General features: G+C 50.8%; 1 protein-coding gene across 2 annotated transcripts in view; it reads right to left on the bottom strand.

Annotated features, from left to right (window-relative positions):
* The window catches only part of SACM1L (SAC1 like phosphatidylinositide phosphatase), a 392,433-nt gene that overhangs the window by 139,388 nt on the left and 225,509 nt on the right, over window positions 1-27,536 (bottom strand). For both annotated transcript variants that reach the window (XM_085607365.1, XM_085607364.1), the window contains exons 11-12: window positions 9,358-9,426; window positions 9,187-9,266 (exon numbers count right to left, since the gene is read on the bottom strand). In XM_085607365.1, the coding sequence (XP_085463491.1) occupies window positions 9,187-9,266; window positions 9,358-9,426 (149 nt within the window). The remainder of the gene's footprint in view (window positions 1-9,186; window positions 9,267-9,357; window positions 9,427-27,536) is intronic.

Consider the following 27,536-nt stretch of genomic DNA (forward strand, 5'->3'; position numbering starts at 1 on the left):
CCGTCTCTCACCAGGCTGAGAGGTCCACGCACAGGGTGCCCATACAAAAGCTCGAAGGGGCTGAAGCCCACTCCCTTCTGTGGCACTTCCCTGTAGGAAAACAATGGACAGGGTAGGAGGACGTCCCATTTCCTCCGCAGGCTTTCAGGCAGACTTCTGATCATGCCTTTCAAGGTTTTGTTAAACCTCTCCACCAGACCATTGGTCTGGGGGTGGTAAGGAGTTGTGAACCGGTAGGTCACTCCACACTCCTTCCACATCGCCCGCATGTATGCTGACATGAAGTTGGTCCCCCTGTCGGACACAACTTCCTTGGGAAAACCCACTCGGGTAAAGATTCCCATCAGGGCCCTAGCCACAACAGGTGCAGTAATGTTCCTCAGAGGTATAGCCTCTGGGTACCGTGTGGCATGATCCACCAAAACCAGGATAAACCTGTGACCAGCTGTAGTAGGCGGATCTAATGGACCCACAATGTCGATGCCCACCCTTTCAAAGGGGGTGCTAACGACAGGAAGTGGTTCCAGGGGAGCTTTCAGCTTCACCCCTGTTTTCCCACTGGCTTGGCAAGACACACATGTCCGGCAGTAGGTATCGGACGACACTTTCATTTGAGGCCAATAAAAGTGGGGGACAAGACGGGCGAAGGTCTTGTCTTGCCCCAGGTGTCCTGCCAATGGGATCTCGTGAGCCAACTCCAGAAGGAAGGCTCGATAACGTTGAGGGACTACCAAGGCTCGTGACGATCCATGTAGGGGTGCCTTGGGTACACTGTAGAGAAGGCCATCCTCCCAGTAAACACTGTAGTTCCCTTCAACGTTCCCTGCTGCCTGGGCTTCGGCCTGTCGCCTCAGTCCCTCAAGGGTAGGGCACTCCTCCTGGCCCTGGCAGAATTCCTCCCTGGTTGGGCCTCCCTCCACGTGCCACTCGGCCGGGATGGGGAGGTCCTCCAGTTTGGTGACATCCCCCACCGCAGACTCCTGGTCCACTACCTCCGGTGGCCTATCCGTCCTACGGGGGGCGGACGCCGAGGCAGGCTCCTCCTGTCCTCGGTTCTTCCCTTGACTGGCAGCTGGCTGGGCCTTTGTTCCAGGCTCCAGCCGAAACGAACTCCCTCTCCGGGTAGTCGCGGACCCTGTGCTCACACAGGCCCAGTCAGGTGTACCCAGCATCTCAGTATGAGTCCGGTATTCCACCTCCTTCCAAGCATTGTGCTCCATGTCATTCCCCAGTAGACAATCGACTGGCACGGCAGGGCTTACGGCAACTCGAAGTGAACCTGCAACCCCCTCCCATTCAAAGGGAACCTTGGCCACCGGATAGTGGCCTTTTCTGCCGTCAGCCATCGCGGCTGGGTGGAGTACATCGGGAATTACCTGCTCTGGAGACACCAGTTGGCTACGTACCATAGTCATACTGGCTCCTGTGTCTCTCAGAGCCTCCCCTCTTTGGCCGTTGATGGTGACCCACTGCCCATACTTTACGGTATTTGCGGGCACCTGAATCTTAGGAACCATCTCCCGTTCTCCCAGGGACACTAAAGTGACACCCGCCCACTCCCTTCCCTTAATTAAAGGCATCTCCTCCCCGAGCACTACACTAGCTACTCCGGGGGCCTTTCCTCCAATGGGAGGGGGTGGTCGTTTTGGGCACTTCGCATCTCCCTTATAGTGTCCAACGCCACCGCACTCGAAGCAATGGACAACCCTTGGCTGCTGACTCTGGCCAGGATTAGGGTTTCTGGGGGGGGGTTTGCCCTAGGGGTGAATCCTGTTCCCTTACCTTGGAAATTATTTTGGGGGCCTTTGGAGAACTCCTTTTTCTTTTCCCCTCCCTCTTTCTTCTGGGGGCGCCCTGTCCGGCCTTCTGAGTATCCCCTCCAGTCCCCCTTGTGGACACCCGGGTACTAGCCCAAATGTCCGCCTCCTCAGCAAGCTTCCGGGGATTGGTCAGCTTGCTATCCACCAGGTGTTGACGCAGTTCAGGGAAACATTTTTCGAGCAGGTGTTCCTTCAATACTAAATCAAACAACCCCTCGTAGTTCCTCACTTCACTGCCCTGAATCCAACCCTCTAATGCCTTCTTTGCATAATCCAGGAAGTCCACCCAATTCTGTGTGCCCAGTTTGTGGCTACCCCGGAACTTCTGTCTGTATTTCTCGGGTGTTAGTCCAAACTTTCGTATGAGCGCCACTTTCATGGTGGGGTAGTGGGTCTGCTCATCCTGCTCTAGGGCCAATAATGCATCCCTACCAGCTGGAGGCATGTACCTGTACAATCCCCCTCCCCAGTACTTCTCTGGAACCCCATGGGCCCTTAACGAGACCTCATAGGCCGCTAGCCACTTGGCGATATCGTCACCCGCCCCATAGCTAGCTACTATGTCCTTCGGCAAGTAGGGTTTGGGTTCCCTAGTGAACTCGCTTTCTTCGCTGCCACCATTAGGAATAGGGTGTGCCCCGGCTCGTAGGATCTGGAGATCTATCTCCCTTAACCTCAGCTCATGAGCCATCCTCTGTTCCTCCTTCTCTTTCTCCAGCCTTGCTAAGTCCCATGTGAGCTGTCTTTTCTCCCTCCGGTCTGTTAACTCCACTTCAGACAAGCCACCGCTAGAGGCACTGCTGCCCTTCCTAGAAAGTGTCCTGGGCCCCGCTAACAGGTTCCCCACCTCAGGTTGGTACAAACCAGCTCCCTCACTGTCGGGCTCTCTATCCCTGTCCTCCTCCTCAGCCTTGCTTTCTCGTCGTGCCTCCCCCCAAGCCCTCAAGCTGGTTTGGAGTGCACCCTTCTTTGCTCCTGGGGGACAATACACCCCCTCCCGCTGACAAAACTCCCTGAGTTGGGCCACAGTATAGGTTTCCAGGTCTTCTAGCACAAACTCCATTTTGCCCACTCAGAACAGAAGACAGGTTTTTTGCAGAAGCTATGCAGGGGGGTACCTTTTATAATACCTCCTCCCACCACCAGAGTAAATTTGGAAAAAACAAAAACTCACAATTAGGAAGTCCGCTTGGAGAAAACTCCCTGTGTAGGCCTATGGACTACCCACAGTTATTGTCGAGTATACGTAGGCACAGCTCTATCCCACCACTGAACACCAATTATGTTAGAAAAACACTCCCACACCGGAAGGGTGGTGGTGTTCTCCCAGACATACACTGTGGTAGCTTGGCTCGAGTGGTCAGGGATCAGGCACCGTGCTAAGCATACGTCATACCCACACAATAACCATGCGTGCATCCGTTCCAAAAACGACACTACACCTTAAAAATTATACTGAAAATATATCTCTTTATCTTCTTTTCTCTTAGTTGCTGATTCAATAAATAATAATACAATCACAGTACACAAGGCTTTTCCTGTGGTAGGGTAAGTCAAATAAATAATACTTCAACGATTCAATAAATAAGGTAGATCATAAATAATCAAGGCATAAATATAAGTGCATTACATAAAAGGCAATTAAATATTACGAGGCAATAAATACTGCGAGACAATAAATACTGTGCGACAATAAATACTGTGAAACATTAAATACTGTAAGGCAATAAATACTGTGAGGCAATAAATAGGATTAATACAATAAATACAGTGCTCTCAATAAATAATAAAAGCCAACAGTGACACTTGAAAATCAGTTCACATTCCTGAGGTACTATGGGATGATTTGACCCAATCCCAGCTTGTAGAGATTTGGATGGCCTGAGGGGTATACTCCCTGGCTTGGACAAGGCTGAGGCCTAAACTGAGGTAGATCAAGGGGGAATCTAGAGATCTGGCTCTCCCACACTACACAACCCCTCTGTATTAGTCTCAGCTCACCCCTGGCACTATCAAGCTGGTTCCAGCACCTCTCTAGCCTCTAGGATGGTCTCTTAGGGCTTCACAGGGCCTTAGGCGCCCTCTATTCCACTTACTGCCCTTTTTATGAAGTTCTGACGCCGCCGGAGTCGTGTCGACGCCGTGAGGCGGTTCCGGTTCGATGTCGGCGGCCTCGGCTCAATGACAGTTCTTGTCGACGCCGGGAGGCGGTTCCGGTTCGATGTCGGCGGCCTCGGTTCGATGACGTCGGGCGGTTCGATGACGTCGGGCAGTCTTGGCTCGATGTCGACTTCGGGCGGCTCCGGTTCGATGTCGGCGGCCTCGGCTCGATGTCGACTTCCGGCGGCTCCGGAGTGCGATCTCCACTCCCGACCTCCGGTGCTCCTTTCCTCAGGTTCCGGCGACTCCGGAGTGCGACCTCCACTCCCGACCTCCGGCACGATTCTCTTCAGGTTCCGGCGACTCCGGAGTGCGATCTCCACTCCCGACCTCTGGCACGCTTCACCTCGGTCTCCGGCGACTCCGGAGGGCGGACTTCACTCCCCCGTCGACGCCGCACTCTCGACCTCGGGTGACTTCCTCCTCGACCTCTGGTACTCTCCACGACCTCCGTCGGCGCCCTCTCTCGACCTCTGGCGGCTCCGGGTACGACGTCTGCTTTCCAGTCAGCGCCGCTTCTCCACCTCGGGCTCCAGGTCTCCAGGCTTCTCGACGTCGGACTTCAAGAAGTTACCAGTAACCAGGTCAGGAACTTGCTGTTCTTTACTTTTAAGGCCTGATCCTGCTGTCCAGGTCCTTAAGATGGCTTTTCTTGCTTTCTCCCACACAGGGCTCCAGGCTGGGCTCAGTCAGCAGGGACTAGTATCAAGGGTGGGTTTCTGGACCCCACTCCAGGCACAAGTTTCCACCCCTGTTGCCTCACTCCTTCCTCCTTCAGTTCTGTGCTCCTCTCTCTTCACCAGTCAGGTGCCAACTGCCAACTCCAACTGCCAACCTGGAGATGCCTTCCCAACATTCTAAACCTGCCTCACACTGTCACAGGGTTCTGGAATGTTCTGAAAGGTGCTGGTAGGTTCCAGTGATGTCACAGATGACAATGGGTGGCCACCATTTTGTGTTTCAGGCCCTCAGACAGAAGTTCCAGGGGTAGATAAAATGGCTCCCTGAATCTGCATCAATACTAAAAAGTCTGGTGGTTCCCAAAAAGGAAAAAAATACTAACAGGGTTTGAGGCAAAAGTGGGACAAAATAAATAATGATGAGGAGGGACCACCCAAAGGGCTGACAGGTCTAACAGGTGGTGACAGTGTGATGATATCTAACTTGGGATCTTATTAGATGTTCATTAGAGAACATTCCACAGAACAGGGAGGTCAGTGAGAATGGACTGGGATCAAAAAGTTGTGCAAGGACCAGGGGAGCAAAGTGACAGTGTTATCAGAACTGACTGGCAAGGCAGCGGTGCTTCATTAACATATGCAGCAACACCTACATTGCAGCCTGGCAGATATCTAGAACAGACGCCCCTTGTGCCAATACCCTTGTAGAGGCTTTGGCTCTGATGGAATGGGTTCTCAGATCCTTAGGCTTCTTTTTGGACAGTTCATAACATAGTTTAATACAGATGACTATCCATCTGCTTCTGTTTCTTCACTCCAGAAAACCCCCTAAAGAGCTGATAATCCAGTTGAGGGGTCTTGGTACAACCTTAAAAATAAAAGAAAATGAAGGCCCTTATGAGGTCTCGCTGATGCAGCATATCCGCCTCTTTCAGGAGTGAAGGGTGGAGCAAAATACACCAGCAGTGTGATCGGTTGTCTAACGTGGAAGGGAATCGCAACCTTTGGAAAAAGGGCTGCCACAGTGCTCCACACCAATTTGTCTAGAACAAAGGTGGTATAAGGTGGTTGCACTGAGATGGGTAGCAGCTCACTTAGGCAATGGGCTGATGTAATGACAAAGAGGAAGAAAATAAACTTCCTGCAAATCCATGGCCAGTATCCAGTCTTCCAGGTACTGAGCGGACTGAATCAGCCATCAACATTTTGAATTTGTCCTTCTGAAGGAAGGCATTTTAGAGGCGTAATGTTAAGGTTAGGTCTGAGGCCCAGGTCCTTTTTTGGAATGAGGAAGTAGTGTTAGTAACAGCCCTCACCTCTCCCAAAGTATAGTACCTGTTCAATGGAACATTTTGATTAAAAGTTGCCCCTTAAGGCCAGTTAATTCTTTACGGTTCACTCTCGCGACAGAGGAAAGTGGAATGGGGAGTAAATGGGTTGCAGGGTCAGCGCCTTTCTACAATATGTAAGCGACTTGGTGGCCACCGGTAGGAGGGGATGCAGAGTTGGAGGACTAATTTAAAAAAAAAAAAAAATGTATTGGCATTTCTGTTAAAATACAGTAACATTACAAAACAGCCAGACATTCGCTCTTTAGTACAGCATAATCAATACCTAAGACCATCATGTGAATAACAATTGCATTTAGAAGCATAGACATTCCTTCGCATAGCCCCCACAATAACAAACTAGCACATACATGGAGTGGAGTTGAATAAAAAAACTTAGCGCGACAAACCACCCCCACTTCCCCCTCACACTAATAAAAATAAGTGGCATAATAAGTGCAAACGATCTTTAGATAGCTACAGGAATGAATAACCCATAAAAGAGTCCTACATCCTAATTGGTCCCTCCCCCCAGGTCGGGCCTGAGTTGGAGGACTAATGTACTTGCTCTCCTGTGAGATGGCTGCAAGTACCATATTCACTGCCCTTAAAGTACTGGGCTGTCTTTTGCATCACTGGCTGGGAAGGCTGCTTTGGCTATAGGCCAAAACCCTAGAATAGCCCCTAAATTAGAGGAACCAATGAAGGAGTTGTATTTTACAGGCCCAATAAATGCACTTTGGTCCATATGTCTTTTAACTGACCAAGCAGAGCTCTTCTCTCCAAAGAGTCTAGGCCCATCAGCAATCCCTGCACATGCACATAACATCCGGTCTGTGAAGCACAAACGTGGTACAAAAACCTCACCCAATGAAACCTGTGGCTTCTAGGATGACTTATTTCACCACATCCTGTCCATCATGGATAGTCAGAGCTAGGGAGGCTCTAAGTTCCTCCAGGACTCCTGACAAGACATAGCTGAACATGTCCCCATAAGGAATGAATGCAATGGTCTAAGAGGCAGACTGCGTTTCTGGATCGGAGTGCCAAGCTGGCAGAAGAATAGATCTGTTTGTCAAAAGAATCAATCCATTTAGATTCGCTATCTGGAGCCCTGATCGGAAACAAGTTAGGATTACCCCTACTGGTCGAAGACTGCACAATAAGACTTTTTGGAGTCAGGTTCAAGTCTGTGTCACCTAGCTACTTGCCGGCTAATCAGAGGACAAAAACCTGGTTTCAACTACATAGCCATCAAGGTGTCTATGAAGAAGTCACTGAATGGAGGATCGGAACAGAAATAAGAATATTTTGACCAGCGGATATCAGCATAGCAGTTCGCACAAAGAAAGAGTAAGTGCCTTTCCTTGGTGATGACTATACACAGGGGAGAGCAATGTTATTGGTGGACACTGATGTTCAAGTTGAAAAAATGCATGGGAGATGTAGTCTTTTGGTTATTGCTTCCTGTTGTGTTAGCTGCTGAGCTAAAATAAAAGTGCATGATCCTCACCTCTGCGTCCTTAATAGAACTGAAACTTTCCTTCAAGTTAGCTAGGAAAATTTACTTTTTGGATTGAAAATATCAAGCAGAGGTTCGGAAGATGTTGTGATGTTTGCATGTTTAACACCTGTTCTGGGGGAGGGATATATATATATATATATATATATATATATATATATATATATATGCATTTTTTAACTTGGTGATTAACCTCCTTTTTCCTGGTACATCTCTTATATGCATATGAGGTCCTTTCTGCGCCCCCTTTTTTTCACAAAGTGATATTGCTTGAATAACTTTATTGTTAGATAACAGCCCATTGGTGGGCTCAATTTTGTAGAATGATTCACATCTACACAGCAATGTCCATAATGAATTGGTGTAGACAGTTAACCATGAGAACCTGTCAAATAAGCGACTGTTTATAATAATTTTTTGATGTCGATGAATTGGGCCCAATTGGCCTATGTAAGAATACGGCTCTCTGCGATTGTTCTAAAGAGAATGCGCTTTAATTTAGTAATGAATTGATTTAGACAGTCAACAATGAGAAATTGTCATATGTACGTTTACTTATATTATTTGCAATTGCGTTTCTTGCATTTCCCCTTTTTTTATTTTTTTATTTTGTTTGATGCGGTCGAAATGGCCGTTTATTTGGAAATGCTTCTATTACAGATTCATGTGCAATGACAAGGCTAAAATGGCCGCTGTGGTAACATTGACTTTCTGCAATTGCAACGGCAAGTCCTCTGTCTGTTTCGCTAGCCAGCCCTGTGGTCCAATGAGTTAACTTGTTATTTAAAGGTGTTTAATGAGTAAACAAACTAACACTGACGAAGGCCAGGGTGCCGGAACGCGTGTGTTAGCTTTCACGGAAACTACTAAATAAATGGATTTTTGATTGAGCCAGGAGTGCGCTGCACGTTGTCTTTGTTGAAGACGTGGTGTTTCTCGATATATATATATATATATATATATATATATATATATATCACTGATAATTCACAAAAAGGGGGAGTTAAATAAAGGTAGGTTAGAAAAAACAATAGTAATAGAAAAGTGGGGTTGGTGGGGTTTTACTCACCAACAAAAAGAGCTAGATAATTAAAGGTTTTGGTGGATGTTTACCGTCTAATAAAAGAAAAATGAGGACTCCCACATATAAATATTTATATATATATATATGCGAGAGTGGGCGTGTGTGTGTGTGCGCAACTGTACATATAAAGACATTTATTAAAACATTTTAAAATCAAAGAAAGAACTTGCACCTTGATTTAAAAATATAAAGTACATTTTAAATATAATAAAAAGGAAGGACTGTGAAGGAAATACTCAGCGTTTTTTTCTTTATGGAGTTCATACTCAAAGTCCAGTACACATTTTATTCAATCCCTTAGTAAGAATGTCCAGAAAGAGAACAACTCATAGGAGAAAATGGAACAGTTGATGTTGATGCTAACACTGGTCAACAAAGCGGTTTTATGAAACAAGATTGTACTCCCTACATTTTCTACTTAGGAAATGTGCAATATCACCAGCACCGTCGATTTTATAAGTTATGAAATAGATACTTTGAGACAGTTGTATATTATCTGGTCTCTAAAATAATTTTGCTGAATGATGCCCTTATTCTTTCACTAAATAAAAAGTAACTGAAGGTTTGAAATTAGTTGTATACAAACACTTACCGGACCATTCCATTTCCCAATCCATCAACCATTTTTGCAAATTCTTGCTCCAATGGTTTCTCAGAGCCTTTCTGATTAACCTATATATAAAAAAAGAGTAAACACACATCATAAAGTGGATTCTCCAGGTTTAAGGCAACATTATCTCAGCTAAATTCACCAAGGTCATACCAAGTTGAGAATCACTTGCTTTCCGTAGCTTATAATCTGGGAGTCAAAATGCCTTTGGAAGCCATCCATCTGAAATTAAAAAGAAAGCTGTTAAAATGGTAATTTCTGAGAGAATAACAAAATTCGCACCTTTTGAAATGAGGTCACATACTTGATTTAAAAAAAACAAATGCAGGTTTCTCACCACAACTGTAGCAGGTAAATAGACAACTATTCACAAAAAACCCTTATGATGGCAAAATGTACACCTGTGGTAAATATTTAACTGTATAAAAATACAACCATATGCAAACGGTCTTAGTATCATGAAATTAAACTCTTACTCAAGGCACCCAGTGATAAAAAATGTAGGAACGCAAACCTACACTTACCTTAGGAAACTGTCCTTCTTAGGGTCCAAATGATACACCCATGTTATGTCTCAACTATTTTTTATCTTCATAAGGTGCTCTATTGGAAGGGAGTAGGACATGGGTGAACAGAAAATTTGCTTCACCCTTAATGCTCACATAAGAAGTACTGTCTTTAACACTGTCCTCAACCTAAAAAAATGATTTCCGAGTTGAAAGTCACATTTCTCAACTTGTTTTGTCTAGAAAATGTCCATACACTCACCAGAATGTTCATGATTTTGGGAACTACACTCTGAGGTTTGGTCTAGTGGGCCTGCCTATTTGAAAACTCTGAAATAATATATGTATATATATAAATATGTGTGCTAATAAATGCATGGTAAAGGTACAATGTGGTAAAAACCAAGTTGTAAAGGCTATTTCCCACGAGCAAGACAGGTGCATAGGGACATGGCTGTCAGCTGAAAAACAGAGCCAGTAAGGATAACGCAGTGACATGAAAAGACACGCTGAGGCACTAAACTCTGAGGCTGAAGGCCCCCCACAGCGACAAGCTGGGTCCTCAAGATGGCGACTAAGGCAAGGCCACATTGACACCAAGGTCCTGCGCCTGAGTAGGAGTCAGTTGGCCCTTATAAGGCAGTGTGGGGCATTGCATGGGACTGAGGACAAGGTTTCACTGTGCCTCCAGCAACAAAGGCACGTGGAAAACCCTGCTTGGGAGCCCAAATTCATGGGGAAAGAGTGAGCCACTGTGAGCTCCAGTAAGAGAGAGAAACCAGATAGCTGTATGCACTGTATTGTGACAACCAACAGAAAGTCAGTGGGCCCTCGACAAGCCACAGAGGGAGCGGGAACAGCTTCCAGTGTGATGGGCAACGTAATCCTTAACACATCGGCTGGTAAGGGAAATCTGGCTTTTGTAGAACAAAGATGAGTCGGGACCATAATGACACTGTGGACCCTTATTAGATGGTAAGGCTCGGCAGGTCGGAATAAACATAGCACAGACAAAAAAGGAAAAGTGGAACAACCACTTGGGTTGCAGGCCAGGGTCCCAGCCCCACAAAGGGACATATGATAGAGACTTGAAGGTAATGTTTGCTGTCAGAGGGAGGCGTGATCAATCGCTCAAAAAGATGCTCCTCAAACAAGATGCTTAAAAGCCAGATGCTCCACCCAAGTCCAAACAATGATGACCAGGGAATCCTGTCCTTGGCCCCATGAGCCCTGGGGAACTTGAAGCCCCATTGAACAGAAGAACTATTCAGAAGCCTCAAAGAATACAACGGATTGCTATGATAAAATCTGGCAGGGGAGTTGCAAGAGATCAAACAGGACATAAAGTCGGTAGGGGTGGGTAGGGGAGTCTATGAACAGACTCATGCCCAATATTATTGCGTAACTGCAATGCTTTTAAGTTGGGTTTCTTCTTGGAAACTGCAAAAAATAAACAATATAAAAAACTGAAAACAGGGAGACTTCATCCTTGAAGGCCGCAGAGTCCCTTTTTTTCAGGACATCCCATTAGTGACAATACAGAAAAGACACACCTTTCGCTTAGAATTCTTCCAATCGCCGAAGATGGCCTACAGATTGGGAACATCCTTTCCAGCTCTGTTTTCCGTGGCAGAGCCAACCATATGCAGTATGATCTCTAGTGGGTAAAGAAAACCATGGAAAAAGAGCAAAGTCCTACGGTCAGACAAAAACTTGTCCAACCTGAAGAGAGAAGCTGAACACCAACTAGAAAGTGACATATGAGAGGAAGTCACCAAAAAGTAGGAAAGGACAAGGCCTACAGAGGTGATAATGTAAAGATAGAAACTGGCTGTAATTGAGAGTCTAAAAGACGAAGCAGGAGCTCAAGAGTAGGTCTTCCAGAAAGATCGAATGGATAGGATGTCCAGAGCACAGGGTAAAGGCCCTGACCCAAAGGTGGTCATAAATGTGAAGGATAGCTTGAATACAGGTAAAGGGTTCGGGACACAGAGAACACATTAATAAGAGACACGCATAGAGCCCCTGTTTGCTGTAATCACGCATAGAATGATCACAACAAAACAGGGGCAACCCGAGACAAGATCAGTACAAGCTCCCATGTGGTGGGTGGTTGGGGGGGGGGGGGGTCGAGGGGAAGGCAATGACTGACACCATTCTTTACTATTCATGGTGGAAGGTTGCAAGTAGTAGCTCCAAAAAACGACAAGATCAGCTGGAGAGCAAAGTTAGTTTCAAATTGCAATGAGGACAGGTTTGGGATGCTTTATTAACTAGCAAACTACTGAACACACTCTCCCATGCTAGGACTCTGAAACACAGAATAAAAATATACATTTAAACCTGTATTGCTTAATGTGAAAGTTTTTCAACTCCCCCAATACGAAAGTATATTTTAAAGCTACATTTACTCTCATGAGCCAGACACAATTTTATTCCAATGAAACCTACTTGCAGCAAAGAGATAAGCTTAGGAAAAAACACAAGTTATACCCCATGCAATTTTGGGCATTGCCAAAGATAAACACGGAGGAAGTTCACAATCTTGTGTAAAAATCATGTGAAGAACATGTTGTCAAATGTTAAAACAGACCCCTAAGGCAGGTTCCCTAGCATCACATTCCTGATATGTAGACAAACTATAAAGTTGATCAATGTCCACACTCCAAATGCAGGAAAAGGCTTCAATTTGAAGGGGAAATTGAGAGATCTCATGGGGTCCAGTATGCCTAAAATAATACTAGGAGGTAATATGAACATGGTTTTTGATTAAAAAAAAATCCACAGGAGCAGGGTAGTAGAGCTCCTACCAATACAATGTCTAAGAGGTTGAAAAACAAAATGGGAGAAGTGGCTCTTAAGGACACATTGAGGGCACTCCATTCAGAACAGAGGGACTACACATTCTGCTCACACTCACACACGCTTCCTACTTGCTTGCTTACATCTTCAGGCTGAATACCCATGGTGGAAGAGGCCTCAATAGCTGAAATCTCATTATCAGACCATGCACTCAGAGGTAAACTGGGTGGGAGGAAGCCACTACAAGGCAGGAAGTTTCCAGGGGGACTTGGAGAAGGATTCACCCATCCTGGCTGGCATGATCAGTCCAGGCGTGCCCCCACTGCAGCTTCCATCCCAATGCTCCCAGTATGAGTGCCTCCCCAACCCAACTGGTGTGAACCCCCCCCCCCCCCCCAGGCCCAGGGTGCACACCTGTTGGGCTAAGGCACCAGGCCTTTGGGCTGAGTATTGCAGGTAGAGAATGGTCTAGGCCGCAGATCAACTCATGGAGTGCCCTGAAGAATCTTGTGGCAGTGCAGGGCCCCTGCCACTCACCTACAGGTCAGGACCGGTTCAGGCCGCTCACCCTCAGCGCCACCAGCCACCGGGTGCCAAATACCAGGTGCAGTCCCTCCGAATGGGGCCCCTGGAGCACCAGTAAGGCACCAACGAAACACCTCCAGGCCTCACTCACTGCAGCACCTCGCGCCACGCTGCTGATGGAGGCCGGCGCCAGCTCACAAAATCACCACAGAAGACAGGTACACTCTTCACTCATGTTGGCAGCACCAGCGGACTAACTGCTCTGCATGGGGCAGGGCCAGCATGCAGCTGACGGTGTTGCCGAAGCCGCACATCTCTGCAGCAGCATATGCCCAGCCCAGGCCGTGCACACCCTGAGCCTCGGGCTGTCTGAGTCGGGCCCCTGTAACAAGCAGGCTCCAAGCCCTGATAGGCAACCACCGCCCACGGTACCCCACCATTGTAAGGAGGGACACAAGTATTGAGTGTATGTATGCCTGCAAGGAATACATTACATGGGAGATATAGTGATGTGCAGTGTAAGCACCATGAAGCCATGTGCTGGGTGTATGCGTGCTTGCGAGAAGTACTATACATGAAGGGTAAAGTGTTGTGCTGCACCCGGATGGCGAGTGTGTGTGTTGGCAGCGTGCGTTTACAAATAGCACACCATGGGACAATACAGAAATGATACAATACTGAGCAGTGCGCACGGAGTGATTGTGTGTGCTTGATGTATGTGAACCTGGGGTGGCGTAATACATGAAGGTGACAGACAAGGACAGTATGTGTGCTGTGCATGTGCACTTAGTGCAAGTGTGCCTGCAATGGTACATTACATGGAGGACTCTGGGTTCCATTTTGGGAAGCCCATGCCTGCCTTGTGAAGACACAAGGCATAGAGGTGTTACCTCAGACAGATGTGCTTAACGGCATTCCTGTGTGCTGGGTGAGACACACTGGCGGAAGGGAGGGGGAGAAGGGGGAGATGGGGAGAGTAAAGGGAGGGAGGATGGGGTAAGAAAGAGAGCGAGGGAGAGAGCGAGAGAAAGACAGACTCTCCCTGCACACTTCAAAAGGGTGCTTTTTGATTCAGTGAGAGATCGCAAGGAAAGGGCCTGGACACATCTCAGAAAGGAGGATCAGCTATAAGGGAATCAAAGAGTAGACCTGGGCGTCTAGAATTAACCTTTTGATGCACATACTACTGTGGCTGACATCCAAGTGTGAACTCTGATCACCCCCAAGGCCTGTGCTGTGGGACAGCTTCGGAGTCTTGTCAGCTGTGACAAACAGTCTTTCAAGAGGAAGAATAGAGAGAAAAGTGTACACTCCAACAAAAAACTTCAACAACCCAGACCCTAAATCAAAATTTGGTGTCCAGAAATGGACTATTAGAAAGGGGTTTTGTGACCAAAACATATGTCATCTACCAAGCTCCAAGATGGGCTGTGTGACCAGGACGGGGGGTAAAGGCCTGCCAGTCTTCCTGCTGGGTGAGGGGACATCATCCATGGAAACCAAGACCACCTGCCCTGAACTTGATTTGGGCTGGTCAGACACCAGGGGATTCACTGCTGAAGGTGCTGCAGCACCAGACACTTTTGACTATTTCCTAAGAGTCAAAATAGACTATTCAGTAAGACCTACAAGTGAGTATAACCTGGATGCAGCCACCAGTGAATGGGGAATAATCCTGACCACATTACAAGGAAGAGGGTGGGACAGGGATTTGCCAAATAAACACTAGAGCCCGACTTCAAGGGTATTGTGTTGTTGCTAAGGAATGTCATATGCTTCTTTAAAGGTGCAGTTAGAAATAAAATGCATATTTTTCATAGAAAAACAAGTATTCAACTTGACATTGATTTATTGACATTACTGAATGCACTTTTATTGGGGGGCATGGCTTGGAGGCCGATGGGGATGGACGCGTGAGCTGCGAGCTCCGCATCCAGCCCGGCCGTAATCCTGATCATCGAAGCCCCGGACCTGCCCTGAGCCCGCCGGGGGCCGGACATGGCCGCCCGTGGCTCCCGCCACTGTGACGCGGCCGGCCAGGTGCCGCTGAGACTGGACTGACTCCGGAGACGAGGCAGCGGAGCGGGTTGCCGCCGGCCATTTTGTGCGGCCTGGCCGCGGAGGGGGATCCCTGGAGTGGCGTACCTGGAACGCCGGCCGGAAGTGCGGGGTCGCCGGCCGGGAGCACCGGAAGCTGAGGATCGGCACTGGAGCAGTGGCGGCTACAGCGAGACGGCGGAGCGGGGGCACCGGGACTACAGGTTGGTGCGCAGCCCCGGAGCCCACGTAGCGGACCCTGTGGCTGTGGAGAGCCCTTCGAAAACGGGGTGAAGAGAGCGGTATCCCCATGGCGACGCCTGACACTGGGACCATCGTGGAAGACGCAGCGGGGGCTGTGAGGCATCTTCTGAGTGGCGGCGCCCGGCGCTGGGACGGAGCGCTTGGCCTGGTGGCAGGCCCCGAGTAGCGTGTGTTCAGCGACGAGGGCGGCTGTGGGGCTCTCCTGAGGTGCTGTGAGCCTGCAGCCGGAGCGGACTGGCCTACTTGCCCGCGTGGGACGCGGAAGGCGGGTTGCCCCACCTGCCCCCTGGTTCTGGCTCAGCGGGCGTGCCCTGGTGAGTGGACGGGCCCCCCGTGGCGGCGGTGTGATCTGTGAGGGCGCGGAGCGGGGTCGCATTGTTCCTGCCCATCGGCCGTCGCGGAGCGGAGCGGAGGCCTCACCCGGCATCGCGTGGGCAGCCGGGAGTTGGGGCGGCGGGGCCCCGGACGAGCCGCCCTTGATTGTACGCGGAGTGATGGGGAAGACACGCCTGAGGCAGGGCGCCACTGCCGCTGCCGCGACCGGGGCACACTTGGCGAGAGAGATGGAGATGAGGCGGGGGACCTATCGGGGGGCCTGCAGCAAAAGCAGTTGGACCAGATCCTACAGGCCATATCTGACACACGGATTGCGCTGCAGCACGATATAGCGCAAGTCTCCACGGACCTGGGGTTGCTCCGGGGGGGGATCACCGGAAGCTAGCTGATCGAGTCAAACAGACGGAGTTCACGCTTGAACAGATGGCACCCGCCCAGAAAACCTCTGAGGCTGCTATAGAAGATCTGAAACGGAGGGTGCAGACACTGGAGAAGAGGGCTGAGGATGCGGAGGGACGTAACCGCCGCAATAACATACGGGTGGTGGGGCTGCCGGAAAAGATTGAGGGGAATGACATGCTCGCCTACCTAGAGACTTGGCTGCGAGAAGTGGTCGCACCAGAGGGGCTAACACAGTTCTACACGCTGGAGCGGGCGCATAGGGTTCCGGCTCGCCCCCTGGACCCTGGTAGACTGCCACGTCCAGTGGTTGCACGCCTTCTGCACTTCAAAGATCGGGACATTCTCCTCCAGAAGGCCAGGACGCAGGGCCCCTACCGGGTGGAGAATGCGTCGGTCTCTATCTATCCCGACTACCCCTTCGAGGTCCAGCGACACCGGTCATAGTTCCTGGCGATCAAAAAGGCCCTCAGGGACGAAGGTATTCAATATGCGCTGTTGTTCCCTGCGCGTTTGCGGATCATATTGGGCGGTAAAACATTCTTTTTCAACGACCCTGAGGCCGCATGGAGCTGGTTGGAAACGTACAGAGCCGGAGCTGGGGCTCATGCCGCAGGAGGGGAATCGCGGAAGTCTTCGCCGAAGCCTCGTCGAGGCCGACGTGCCAGGAATCGGCCGACTGGGATCGGCTCCCCCCTGGCGTCCCAGACGGAAATGGAGCGGAAAGCAGCGCTGCAGGCGGTCTCCGCCATCTCCGGTGCCATTGCAGGCGCCCCTGCCGAGGACTCGGGCTCCCACAAGGGGTCTGACACTTTGCACAGTGATGAGGCCGAGGAAGATGCGGCGGTGCTGCCACATGTCACGCCGGGGACGGCGGACGGCATAATGGACACCTGAACTATTTCTGGCGTGCCGATGACAGTAAGGAGGGTAGCCGGGGGCTGGCGGAGCGCTATGCTGCACTGTTGACTCTGCACTGGGGGATGGGGTTGCCGCGGATCATCACGGGATTGCCCGGTTCTCCATGACTGCGGGGGCGGGGGGGTTGGGGCGTGCGTGCCGGGGGCGCGAAGTGTCCGGGGAGACACTATGGAGACTGGGCTAGGATAGCTGTTGAGAACTCTTCCTGCACCCGTTCGGCCCCGGCCTACCTCCTCTTACTCACACTAGGTGTGAGGCTCTGGTGGCTATCAGAGACGTTGGTTAATTGTATTGTATTTGGATGGGTAACTACGGTTGGGAACCTGTTCTGGGGGCGGGCGGGATTGGGGGTTGTTGGGGAGTTGAGAGGGGTTGGGGTGATGTCAGTGTGCCTAGGACGGGGCGAGGTTGGATAGTATGTGTTATGCGGTGTGATGGCATCCCCTCCTGAGTTGAAATGTATAACCTGGAATGTGAGGGGGGCTCACCTCCATGACGAAACGCTGCAAAGTCCACGCTTACTTGGTGCGCAGAGGGGTGCGGGTGGCTTTTCTGCAGGAGACTCACCTGGATCGGACGGAGGGGCGGGCCCTTCATAGGCGCTGGCGGGGCCAATTGTTTTACACCACCTATTCCAAATTTGCACGGGGTACCATTATCTGGGTTAGAGCGGGTCTTCCCTTTAAGCCCCTCGCCACGCAGATGGATCCAGAGGGACGGTTTGTGGCAGTGCAGGGCCGGTTAGATGGGAGAGACGTAACTCTGTGCAGCCTTTATGTCCTGAATGTAGAACAGGCGGCCTTCTTTGCGCGCATCTCAGGGACCTTAGCGGAGTATTTAAAGGGGCCGACCATAATGGGGGGCGACTTTAATTCAATTACTGATGTCCATCTGGATCGCTCTCATCCACCCCTGGCCCAATCAGCAATACATCGGGTGGCTAGAAGTAGACGGGACTGGCAGACTGCATGGGGGTTGGTAGACACGTGGCGGGAGCATCACCCGCTGGAGAGGGACTATTCATTTTATTCCACCCCACATAAGCTATATGTGCGCCTGGATGGCATATTGTGCTCTCCAGACGTACAGGCTCTGACTCGTCATAGTGAATATCTGGCGAAAACTATATCGGACCACAACCCCTGCTGGGTTATAGCACACTGGTGTAGGCAGCGTCAGATGATACCCACCTGGCGCCTGAACCCACGGATGTTGGAGGACTCCGTCTTCCATGCGGAGGTTCACGATGGAATAACAAATTATTTCACGGAGAACGCGGGGACAGCGTCGCGGAGAGCATGGGAATGGGACTCGTTCAAGGCGGTCATCAGAGGGATATGCATTTCCTCTACGTCCGGGGTCCAGAAAACCCTATTGAGGGACATAGAGAAGGCGGACACTACGCTGCGCACAACGGAAAGAGCTCATCACACGGGGGAGAAATCCCAAGATGAGGTGGTTGCGGCGCGCGAACACGTGGCCGTGCAGGTACAGCGGCTCCGCTGTTTTGACTACAAGGCATACCTTACCAGGGCGCATGCGGAAAGGGACAAAGTTGGGTCGCTCCTGGCCTGGTTGGCGAGCCCAAATGCACGCGGCTCTCCCATACTCTCTCTGAACACCGGGGAAGGGACGATGGTGTACTCTCAGAGAGAGATCAATGATCAGTTTTTGACGTATTACACCACCCTTTACACTAACACCATGCAGGACGCTCCCGGGGAACTGGAGGAGTTCCTGGCGACAGCCCAACTACCGAGACTAGATCCCACTCACAAGGAGGCATTGGGAGGTGACATCTCGCTAGGCGAGATTCGAATGGCGATCAAGCATATGGCGCATAAGAAAACTCCGGGGACAGATGGGCTTCCTGTGGAGTTCTATGCGGCCTACGTGGACCCGCTTGCCCCGCAATTACACTCCGTATACAGGGAGGCCTGGAAGGAGGGTCAGCTGCCCGCCTCCACACGGGTGGCGCTGGTTATACCTCTTCTGAAAATAGGAGGGGACCCGGGTGCCAGGACGGCTTACTACCCACTCTCCATGCTAACAGTGGACTATAAGATTTTGAGCAAAATCTTAGCCACACGGCTGTTTGATACACCCTGATCAGGCTGGGTTCATCCCTCGACGTAACATGTCGTCGTGCATCCGGCAACTGTTGCGGGTTATGGAGGTGAACAGCATGGATTACCCTGCCGCCTTGACACTATCGGTTGACATGGAGAAAGCCTTTGATAGTGTGGAGTGGCCTTACTTGTTTAGGGTCTTGCAGGAGTTTGGGCTGGGGGATGGGTTTGTGCGCTGGACGAGGTTGCTCTACACCAACTCGGTGGCTAGGGTGCGGACGGGGACCACGATATCAGCTCCTTATCCAGTGCGACGGGGAACGAGGCAGGGTTGCTCGTTATCGCCATTGTTGTTTGCCTTGGCGGTCGAGCCCCTGGCGGCTCATGCTCGACTGGGACGCGCATATGCAGGACTGCTCCTGCGGGGGGAAACCCATTACATTTCCCTCTATGCGGATGATTTATTGCTCTTCCTGGCTGATGCGGATGGGGCCCTCCAGGGCGCCAAGGCATTACTGAAGGACTTCGGGCGCCTGTCGGGCCTGAAAGTCAACTGGGGCAAGACTTGTGTGTATCCCGTCTCACAGCATGGGCGGACCCCCCCTCCCTGGGAGCCATCCGCTGTGAGGACAGCTGTCTGCCGTATTTGGGAGTGCATATTTACCACACCCAGCACGACCTGTTGGAGGGGAACGTGGGGAGGGCAATCAGGGGCCTGGCGGGCAGTATTGGTTTCTGGAGCACTCTCCCTCTCTCGGTGGCTGGGCGGGTGGCGTTACTGAAGATGGTGGCGCTCCCACGCCTGTTGTATTTTTTTCGTACGCTCCCTATTTGGGTGCCGGTGTCGCTATTCCGCAAACTCACGGCCATGATCACGGGCTTCATCTGGGGAGCTGGCAGACGGCAGGTGGCGCTGGCCACTCTGCGACGGCCTAGAGCCGAGGGCGGGCTTGCAGTACCCGACTTCGAGTGGTATTATTTGGCTGCCCAGCTCCAATGGCTCACGCAGGCAGTGGCTAGGGAGTTTAGAGGCCCTGAAGGCCCGCAGGGCAGACTGATCCCGCGACATGTGCTTTCTTTTATTGTCTTCCAGCAGCGACTCGAGCTGTCACAACTAACGCTTGAAGAGCGAACGCTCCGGCTGTGTTGGAACCGAAGCCTGCGAAAGGCCGGCATTGCTCACCCCTACGCCCCGGAGATCCCATTGGGTATGTGCACGGCCCTCCCCCATGGTGGGGATTGGTCGGGGCTGGCTCACTGGGAGGACCTAGGGATACAGATGGTGGGGGACCTGTACCTAAATGGAGTGCTTCAGCCATTCCAGGGGCTGCAGGACTCCTTTGGGATCCCGAGGGGTGACTATCTACTCCACGCAGCCCTGGTGGCAGGTCTCCAAAATCACTGGAACGCGGGACTTTCCGAACCCCAGACAGCTGCCGGCTGTCAGTATGTGGTCATGGCGGCGGGCACAACTAAGGCTATCACATGCCTATACCAGAGAATGGCGACGGAACTTCTAGCCCCTCTGACCGCATTGAAGGTCAAATGGGAAATGGACATCGGGAAACCCATCCCAGCTCTGACGTGGCCCACGCTGCAGAGATAGGCCTGGAAGAGCACACGTAATGCCCGGTTTCAACTGGTGCAGTACTTCATCTTGCATAGGGCATACTTGACGCCAGTTAAATTATTTCAGTACTTTGGGGGCCCCACACCGCAATGCCCCCGTTGTGGGGAGGAGGGGGCTGACTTCAAACACATGTTCTGGTCCTGTGGAGCAGTAAGTCGCTACTGGGAGGAGGTCATCGATTGCTTGTCCCAAATGACAGGGCGCGAACTGGGGGTGGAAATGGGAGTTTGTCTGTTGTTATGGTTTCCCCACACGCCGCGCACGAAAATCACGAGCAAGTTTTGCGACCTAGGCTAAAAGAGAAATCACCCTGCACTGGAAATCAGGAGCTGGTCCCAGCTTTACGAGATGGAGAGCGGCCTTCACCAAATGGGCGGATAGTGAGGGCACACTTCGGCTGCAGCTAGCGCTGCGGGGAAACGATGAAATGGCGCTGGCCATGGCACATGCATGGGAAGCACTAGTGGTTGAACTCCGAGGGTGGGGAGCAGATGTGGAGGAGGGCACTGAAGCGCAGGAGCAGCCTGTAGAAGCGTAATCCTAGAGAGGTACTCGATAGACCACGCGGGAGGGCGGGAGGGCTTTCCTTCTCCTTACTGCTCTGAGCCGGACTATGGGGGTGGGGAGTGGCCTGCAGCCACTAACACGGCTACTTCAAAAGAGAGACTTCTCCTGGTACCTGGTGTTATGGCACACTGACATGTGGGTGGGGGGAGGGTGTTATTGCATATGGGAGTGCTGGGGGACAGTGATTTACTAGCTGGAAGTGGTTTAGACTGTATTATGCACTGGTTCCTACATGCTGGATATGACCAGGGGTGTGATGATGTTTGATGATGGCAATTGTAAATCGGGTAAAGCAATAAAAATTGTTTTTGCAAAAAAAAAAAACTGAATGCACTTTTATTTATGAGACATGTTCACTGTACCTACACTTCACCAAGAGGAAGGCTTGGATTGCTTGTGCACAGCTACCACTGACAGTCAAGTGCAGAAGGGGTACTTGGCAAGTTGCCCAGGAACCATAGCAGGTCAGGCCCGGGGACATCAGGAGTAAAAGGTCTCAACCAGCACGGTTGGGCAAGTAGCCCCCGTGTGCCCCTCCAAAAGGGGTTCTAACAAGGACCTACATGGCTTGAAGCCGTTTTTGTAAGGGAAGGCATGCTGCACATTTTAAAAAACAAATTTGATGCCAGTTGAGTCGGTAGTAAAAGGAATGAAACTAACATCAGCGTGTGCAGGTGGTGCTCTAATAGTAGCCTCAACATCATATTGGGAACCGATGGAGCTGCATGACAATGTGTGAGGGAATTGCTTGAAAGCTTCTAGATCCAGTGTGGCACCTGAGGGAAATTCACTAGGTGAGGAATCTGTATTTAGAAGACTAATAGAAATATGCAATATAATCTAAAACTGCTAGCCAGAGGGCATGTGGCCATATAAAAAAAGTTAAACTATCCTAATGAACCCACCAGGTGAGGAGGACTCGTCAGACCAACTGGCTGCTACACCACACACACATATAAAAGGTCATCCGTAAAAAGAATCCATGAAATAATTGTGCATAAATCCACCATGCATGCATAGCTTTATTACTACCACCACAGAGAGATGTTGGAGATGTAACACAGAGATAGATTTATTCATGGACATCTGGTGGGAATGTAGTCAGATATTTGAAGGGAAGTGTTGGGGCACATGAACCGGGTCCTGGGTTTCCAGATTCCCAGAGGATCTAAGGCCAATGTTATTGGGACAGGGGGCACAGTTCACAAACCCCCACCCCCGGGATCCAAACAATACAAGATATAGCATCAAAGGTGTGCAAGCAGAGTCTTTGTGTGATGAACTGCCTTGGATATTGGGTTTATATATGACACTTTTGGGTAGGCACAGACTGAAATCTACATTGTCTAGCCTTGCAAAGGCACAGAGGGGAAAATAGTGCCACAAGAAGTTCTGAAGTACCACTTTGGATATGGATATGCCTCAATCTACACTGACCATGATCAGCTGTGATCCGAAATTAAAGTTGCATCTAAATGAGGCACCTACATGTAATGTCTCTCATTCAAGTCTAACAATTTTAAAGTGCTTACTCAACCTATGTCATCCAACATATGTGAGCTTTGCTAGCCCTGGAACTTTCTCTTAGAATAGTTTAAAAAAAAAAATTTAAAAAAAATCTAAGAAAAGTGAACGGTTCTGTGAAATCCGAGCCTATCTCCCTTTTTTAACAGTCTACCACCAGCTCCCCCTTGATGCTTGAACCCACTCACACAAACATTCATCACACACACATCATTGCACCACCCGTTATTAGAGAAGGAAATGTATGACAGAATAAAGTACTGCTAGAAATTCCACACAAAAAAAAAAAATAATAATCGAAACACTAAACCAAGCCTTCTCATGTCAACCACCAATATTTTGGACCAGTCTACAGAGGGAAAAACTGAAAATGTTATTCTTCAAATCCTATCCAAAAGCATAACTTCACCTGGATTGCAAATCCAATGCCCACGTAGCTAGGTTCGAACTATACAACTGTACCTATTCAATAAAATAAAACCTAATTAAATTTCATATTGGAAAATCTTATGGGTCTGCAAGCTTCCCGTTCTTTAGTCCTCTATGCTATTATAGCTTCCATCCAACAAGTCTGAGGGTTAACACTCTAATGAGAACAAACGTGCTATAAGATTTTCATCATGGTCTTTTTAGAGGATTCTAAACTAGATATGCAAATCTATATCTTTAGGTATTCTGTAGCTTCTCCGTAAAAAGAAAAACAATAACATTTTGGGCCTATCAAGGATACAGACAATTTGCACCTGTATTATTAACCCCATAAACATTTGATTATCACTAAGTCTCAAACCTATAGATCCAAGGGACCTTGAAAAGAGAAGGCTGATCAGGGAGGCCAAGAAAGGCCGAAATATAGCCTTTAAGGGTGCGCAGAGCAGAGCCCTGCTGGGTTAAAGAAAGGATGAAGAGGAGAACCTCTGAAAGAACGGCAGAAAGAGGATCCACAGTCTTTGCTGTGCACCATGCCAGAAATTTGTTCCATCTACAGGCATATACCGTTTTAGTGGAGGGACGCCTGGCTGCCAAGATGACATTACAGACTTCAGGAAGAAGGTCAAAAGCCGTTAACTGTCGCCACTCAATCTCCACGCAAGGAAGTGGAGGCTGCACAGGTTCGGGTGGAGGACCGTCTCCTGTTGCTGCGACAGAAGATCCGAGGCAGCTGGATCGGAGGATCGATGGCCATGTTCAAGAGCTCAGGATACCAGACTCTTCATGCCCAATCCCTAGCCACAAGAATGACCTGGGCCCGGTAACGCTTGATCTTCAGCACTCTGGGCAGAAGTGGTATAGGCAGAAAAGCGCATAGAAGAACGCAATTCCACTTGCGCCGAAAAGCATTGCCAAGCGAGTGCCGCCTTGGAAATTCCAAAGCGCAGAACTGCTGACATTGTGCATTCTTTTCGGTGGCGAACAGATCTAACCAAGGCTCTCCCCACTGTTGAAAGAGACCTTGCACCACCTCAGAGTGAAGATGCCACTTCTGATCCATCATGCACCGGCGGCTGAGATAGTCCGCCCTGGCATTCAGGGAACCTGCCAGGAGTTGAACCACCAGGGACATGCCCTGATGTTCCAGCCACGTCCAGAGGCAGAGAGCCTCTTGACATAGGGTCCACAACCCCACCCCGCCCGGTTTGTTGCAGTACCACATGGCGTGGTGTTGTCTCACCCATGTGGCCACCCCATCCCAGAAGTGGCACATTTTTCACCACTGAAGGCTGGTTGGGGAAGGGAGAAGAGGGATCTGCCGTTGACCCAAACCTGGTTTGTTAGCCACAACTGCAATTGGAGTGCAGTGCCCTCCGAGATCTGGACGACATTGGAAAGATTCCCCTGATGCTACGCCCACTGGAACTTCAGGTCCCACTGCAGAGCCCGCATATGCCACCTGGCATGGTCCACCAGCAGGAGGCCATGAGGCCCAGCAGCCTCAGGGTTATTCTCACCGAAATCCGGGAAAGAGGCTGAAACATCGGTATCGTAGCCCGATTATCCCGGACTTGCTGCTCAGGAGGATAGGCCTGAAACTGCGAGTATCTAGTACTGCTCCTATGAAAAGGAGCTTCTGAGAGGGAATCAGGTGTGACTTCGGATCTTTGATAGTGAACCCCAGCGAGTGCAGGAGGGCTGCCGTAGTCTGGAGGTGGGAAATGACAGCCTGGGGCGAACTCGCATTCAACAGCCAGTCATTGAGATAGGGGAAGATTGGAACGCCTGATCTGCGCAGATGAGCTGCGACCACCGTCATCACTTTCGTGAACACCCGAGGGGTGCTGGTAAGTCCAAAGGGGAGCATTGTAAACTGAAAATGCTCGTGGCCTACCGTGAACAGTAGGTAACGCCTGTGGGCCGGCTGGACGGGGATGGGAAAATAAGCGTCATGCAAGTCCAACTCTAACATCCAGTCTCCAGGGTCGAGGGCAGACAAGACCTGAGCGAATGTCAACATTTTGAACTTCTCCTTCCAGAGGAAGCGGTTTACATCCCTGAGATCCAAGATTGGACGCAGGCCTTTGTCCTTCTTGGGCACCAGGAAGTAGTGGGAATAACAACCACAACCTACTTCTGGCACAGGGACTCGTTCGATGACTCCCATTGGCCAAGAGAGCTGTAACTTCCTGATGGAGAAGAGCCAAGGATCCTCCGACATGTGATGGGAGTGTTGGTGGCATGGAGGAAGGGGTAGTCTCGAAGGGGTGGGAGTAGCCCCTCCGGACTATCTGCAAAACCCACCTGCCCAACGTGATGATGTGCCAGTGGGGGAGGTGATGGCGAATCCTGCCACCCAAAAGATCAGACTAGGATGGCTTGGAGGCTGATGCAGAGGGGGCACTGGTGGACTGTCCCCCCCTCGTCCCCGGCTGCCCAGAGGCTGAGTAGCTTGCCCCGGCCTGTGGCTCTGGGTGAAACGTGGCGGGCACCCCTTCCATAGCCACGAAAGGCGGACTGAGTGGGACGAGAGGTGGCAGCGAGGCCCAAGGATCTGCCCATAGCCCGAGAGATTTTGAAGTGCTTGAGCGCATGGTCTGCCTTGTCGCCAAGCGGGCGACTGTCACCAAAGGGCATGTCCAAATGGGTCAATTGGACATTCCCGGAAGAGCCAGTGGACCTCAGCCAGTCGTAGCGTCTGAAGGCTACTGACATAAAAATTGTTCTACCTAGCGAGTTGGCAGTATTCAGCCCACATCAAATGGCCAACTTTGCTGCGTCTCTACCCTCTGCAACCGCACGGGAGAGTACAGCCCGCCACTTGCACAACCGTGTCCCACACAGTGTGGGTGTAGCAGCCCAAGAGACACGCGGTGTTCATTGACCGCAGTCCTAAGCTGGTAGAAGAAAACATCTTCCGAAGATGGTCCAGCTTCTTGGATTCCCTATCTGGGGGAGCAGTAGGGTACACACCTTGGGATGTTGAGGCTTGGACCACCAAGCTCTCAGGAGTTGGGTGTCGGGAGAGGAAAATGGGGTCACCTGGAGCCTGGCGGTGACATCGGACAATCATCCTATCCACAGGGGCCCCTGTGCTGGGCTTGGACCAAGTGCCCAGAAGGAGGTCGGTGAGGGCCTCATTGAATGGCAGCAGGGGCTCCGAAGAGGCCGCCGCCAGCTGAAGCACCTCAATCAGGAGGTAAGTCCTGACTACCACCGTAGGAAGTTCAAGGGCCAAGGCCTCAGCCGCCCTACGCAACACCACAGCATAGGAGGCTCCCTCCTCCGTTGCCACGGTAGGGGGAGACAGCATACTAAGGTCTGGGGAAGTAACCAGACCACTGGCATCACTCAACTCCTCTCTCCTGTCTGTCTGGTCTGCCAGAGGATCCACAGACCCCTGTCAGTCCTCCTCACCCTCCTCTGGCTGCCACTCAGGGTGAAAAGGAATGCCAGGATAGAACAGTGGTACAAAAGTACTGGTCGGCGCCGGTACCGGCGTCAGTCGACTCCATGTTCAAGTAGAGGGGGAGGCCGGGGTCAACGCCGGCCGGTGACAACTGCCGTTGGAGGCATAGTCAGAGGAATCTGTGCCGGGGGAGGTGTTGTGAGGTCAACCGGCCCGATCCGGATCCAGGCCTGGATCCCCGGGGACCCTGCGGTGTCAGGGCCGGAGCCGCAGGCATCGAAGGCCTGAAACTCCCAGCCAAGTCTGCGGGGCCCAAAGGCACGCTGGCAGAGTCGAGCAGCCCAAAGATGGAGTGGAGGGCTCGTAAAAGGCACAAAGCTGGGCAGGGGACGCTGCGGCTCCCGGGAAAGGAGGGAAGCTCGTAGCCGTACCAACAGGCTCTGCGGGCAAAGCTGAAGGATGACGACCTTTCACGAGGAGAAGGCAAAGAGCGACGGTGCTTCTTCACCTTCTTCTTGTGCTTCGACTTACCCGAAGACGAAGATTTTGAAGATGAGTGATGGTGGTGACTCTGCGACCGGTCCTGCAACCTCCCTCTCGACGGGACCTTGAGTGGCGCGGAGCGGACTGCCGGGCCTCCAGAAGCTTTCAGGACCGCTCCAGCAAAAACTTCGGGTTCATGGCCCGACAGTCGGAGCACGACTTCGGGTCATGGTCGTGCTCCTGGCACCAGAGGCACACAAGGTGTGGGTCCGTGACCGACGTCAATTTGAGACAGGAGTCACAAGGTTTTAAGCCGGGATGTCGATGGGACATCCCTCCGTGCACCCGGAGTGGAACGACTCGAAAAGACGTCAACAAAAGTAAAAAAAACTTTGGAAAGTGACTAAGGGTACCGCTCTCTCCGGACC

Source organism: Triturus cristatus, chromosome 5_2, assembly GCF_964204655.1.
Source record: "Triturus cristatus chromosome 5_2, aTriCri1.1, whole genome shotgun sequence".
In the NCBI taxonomy this organism is placed as follows: Eukaryota; Metazoa; Chordata; class Amphibia; order Caudata; family Salamandridae; genus Triturus; species Triturus cristatus.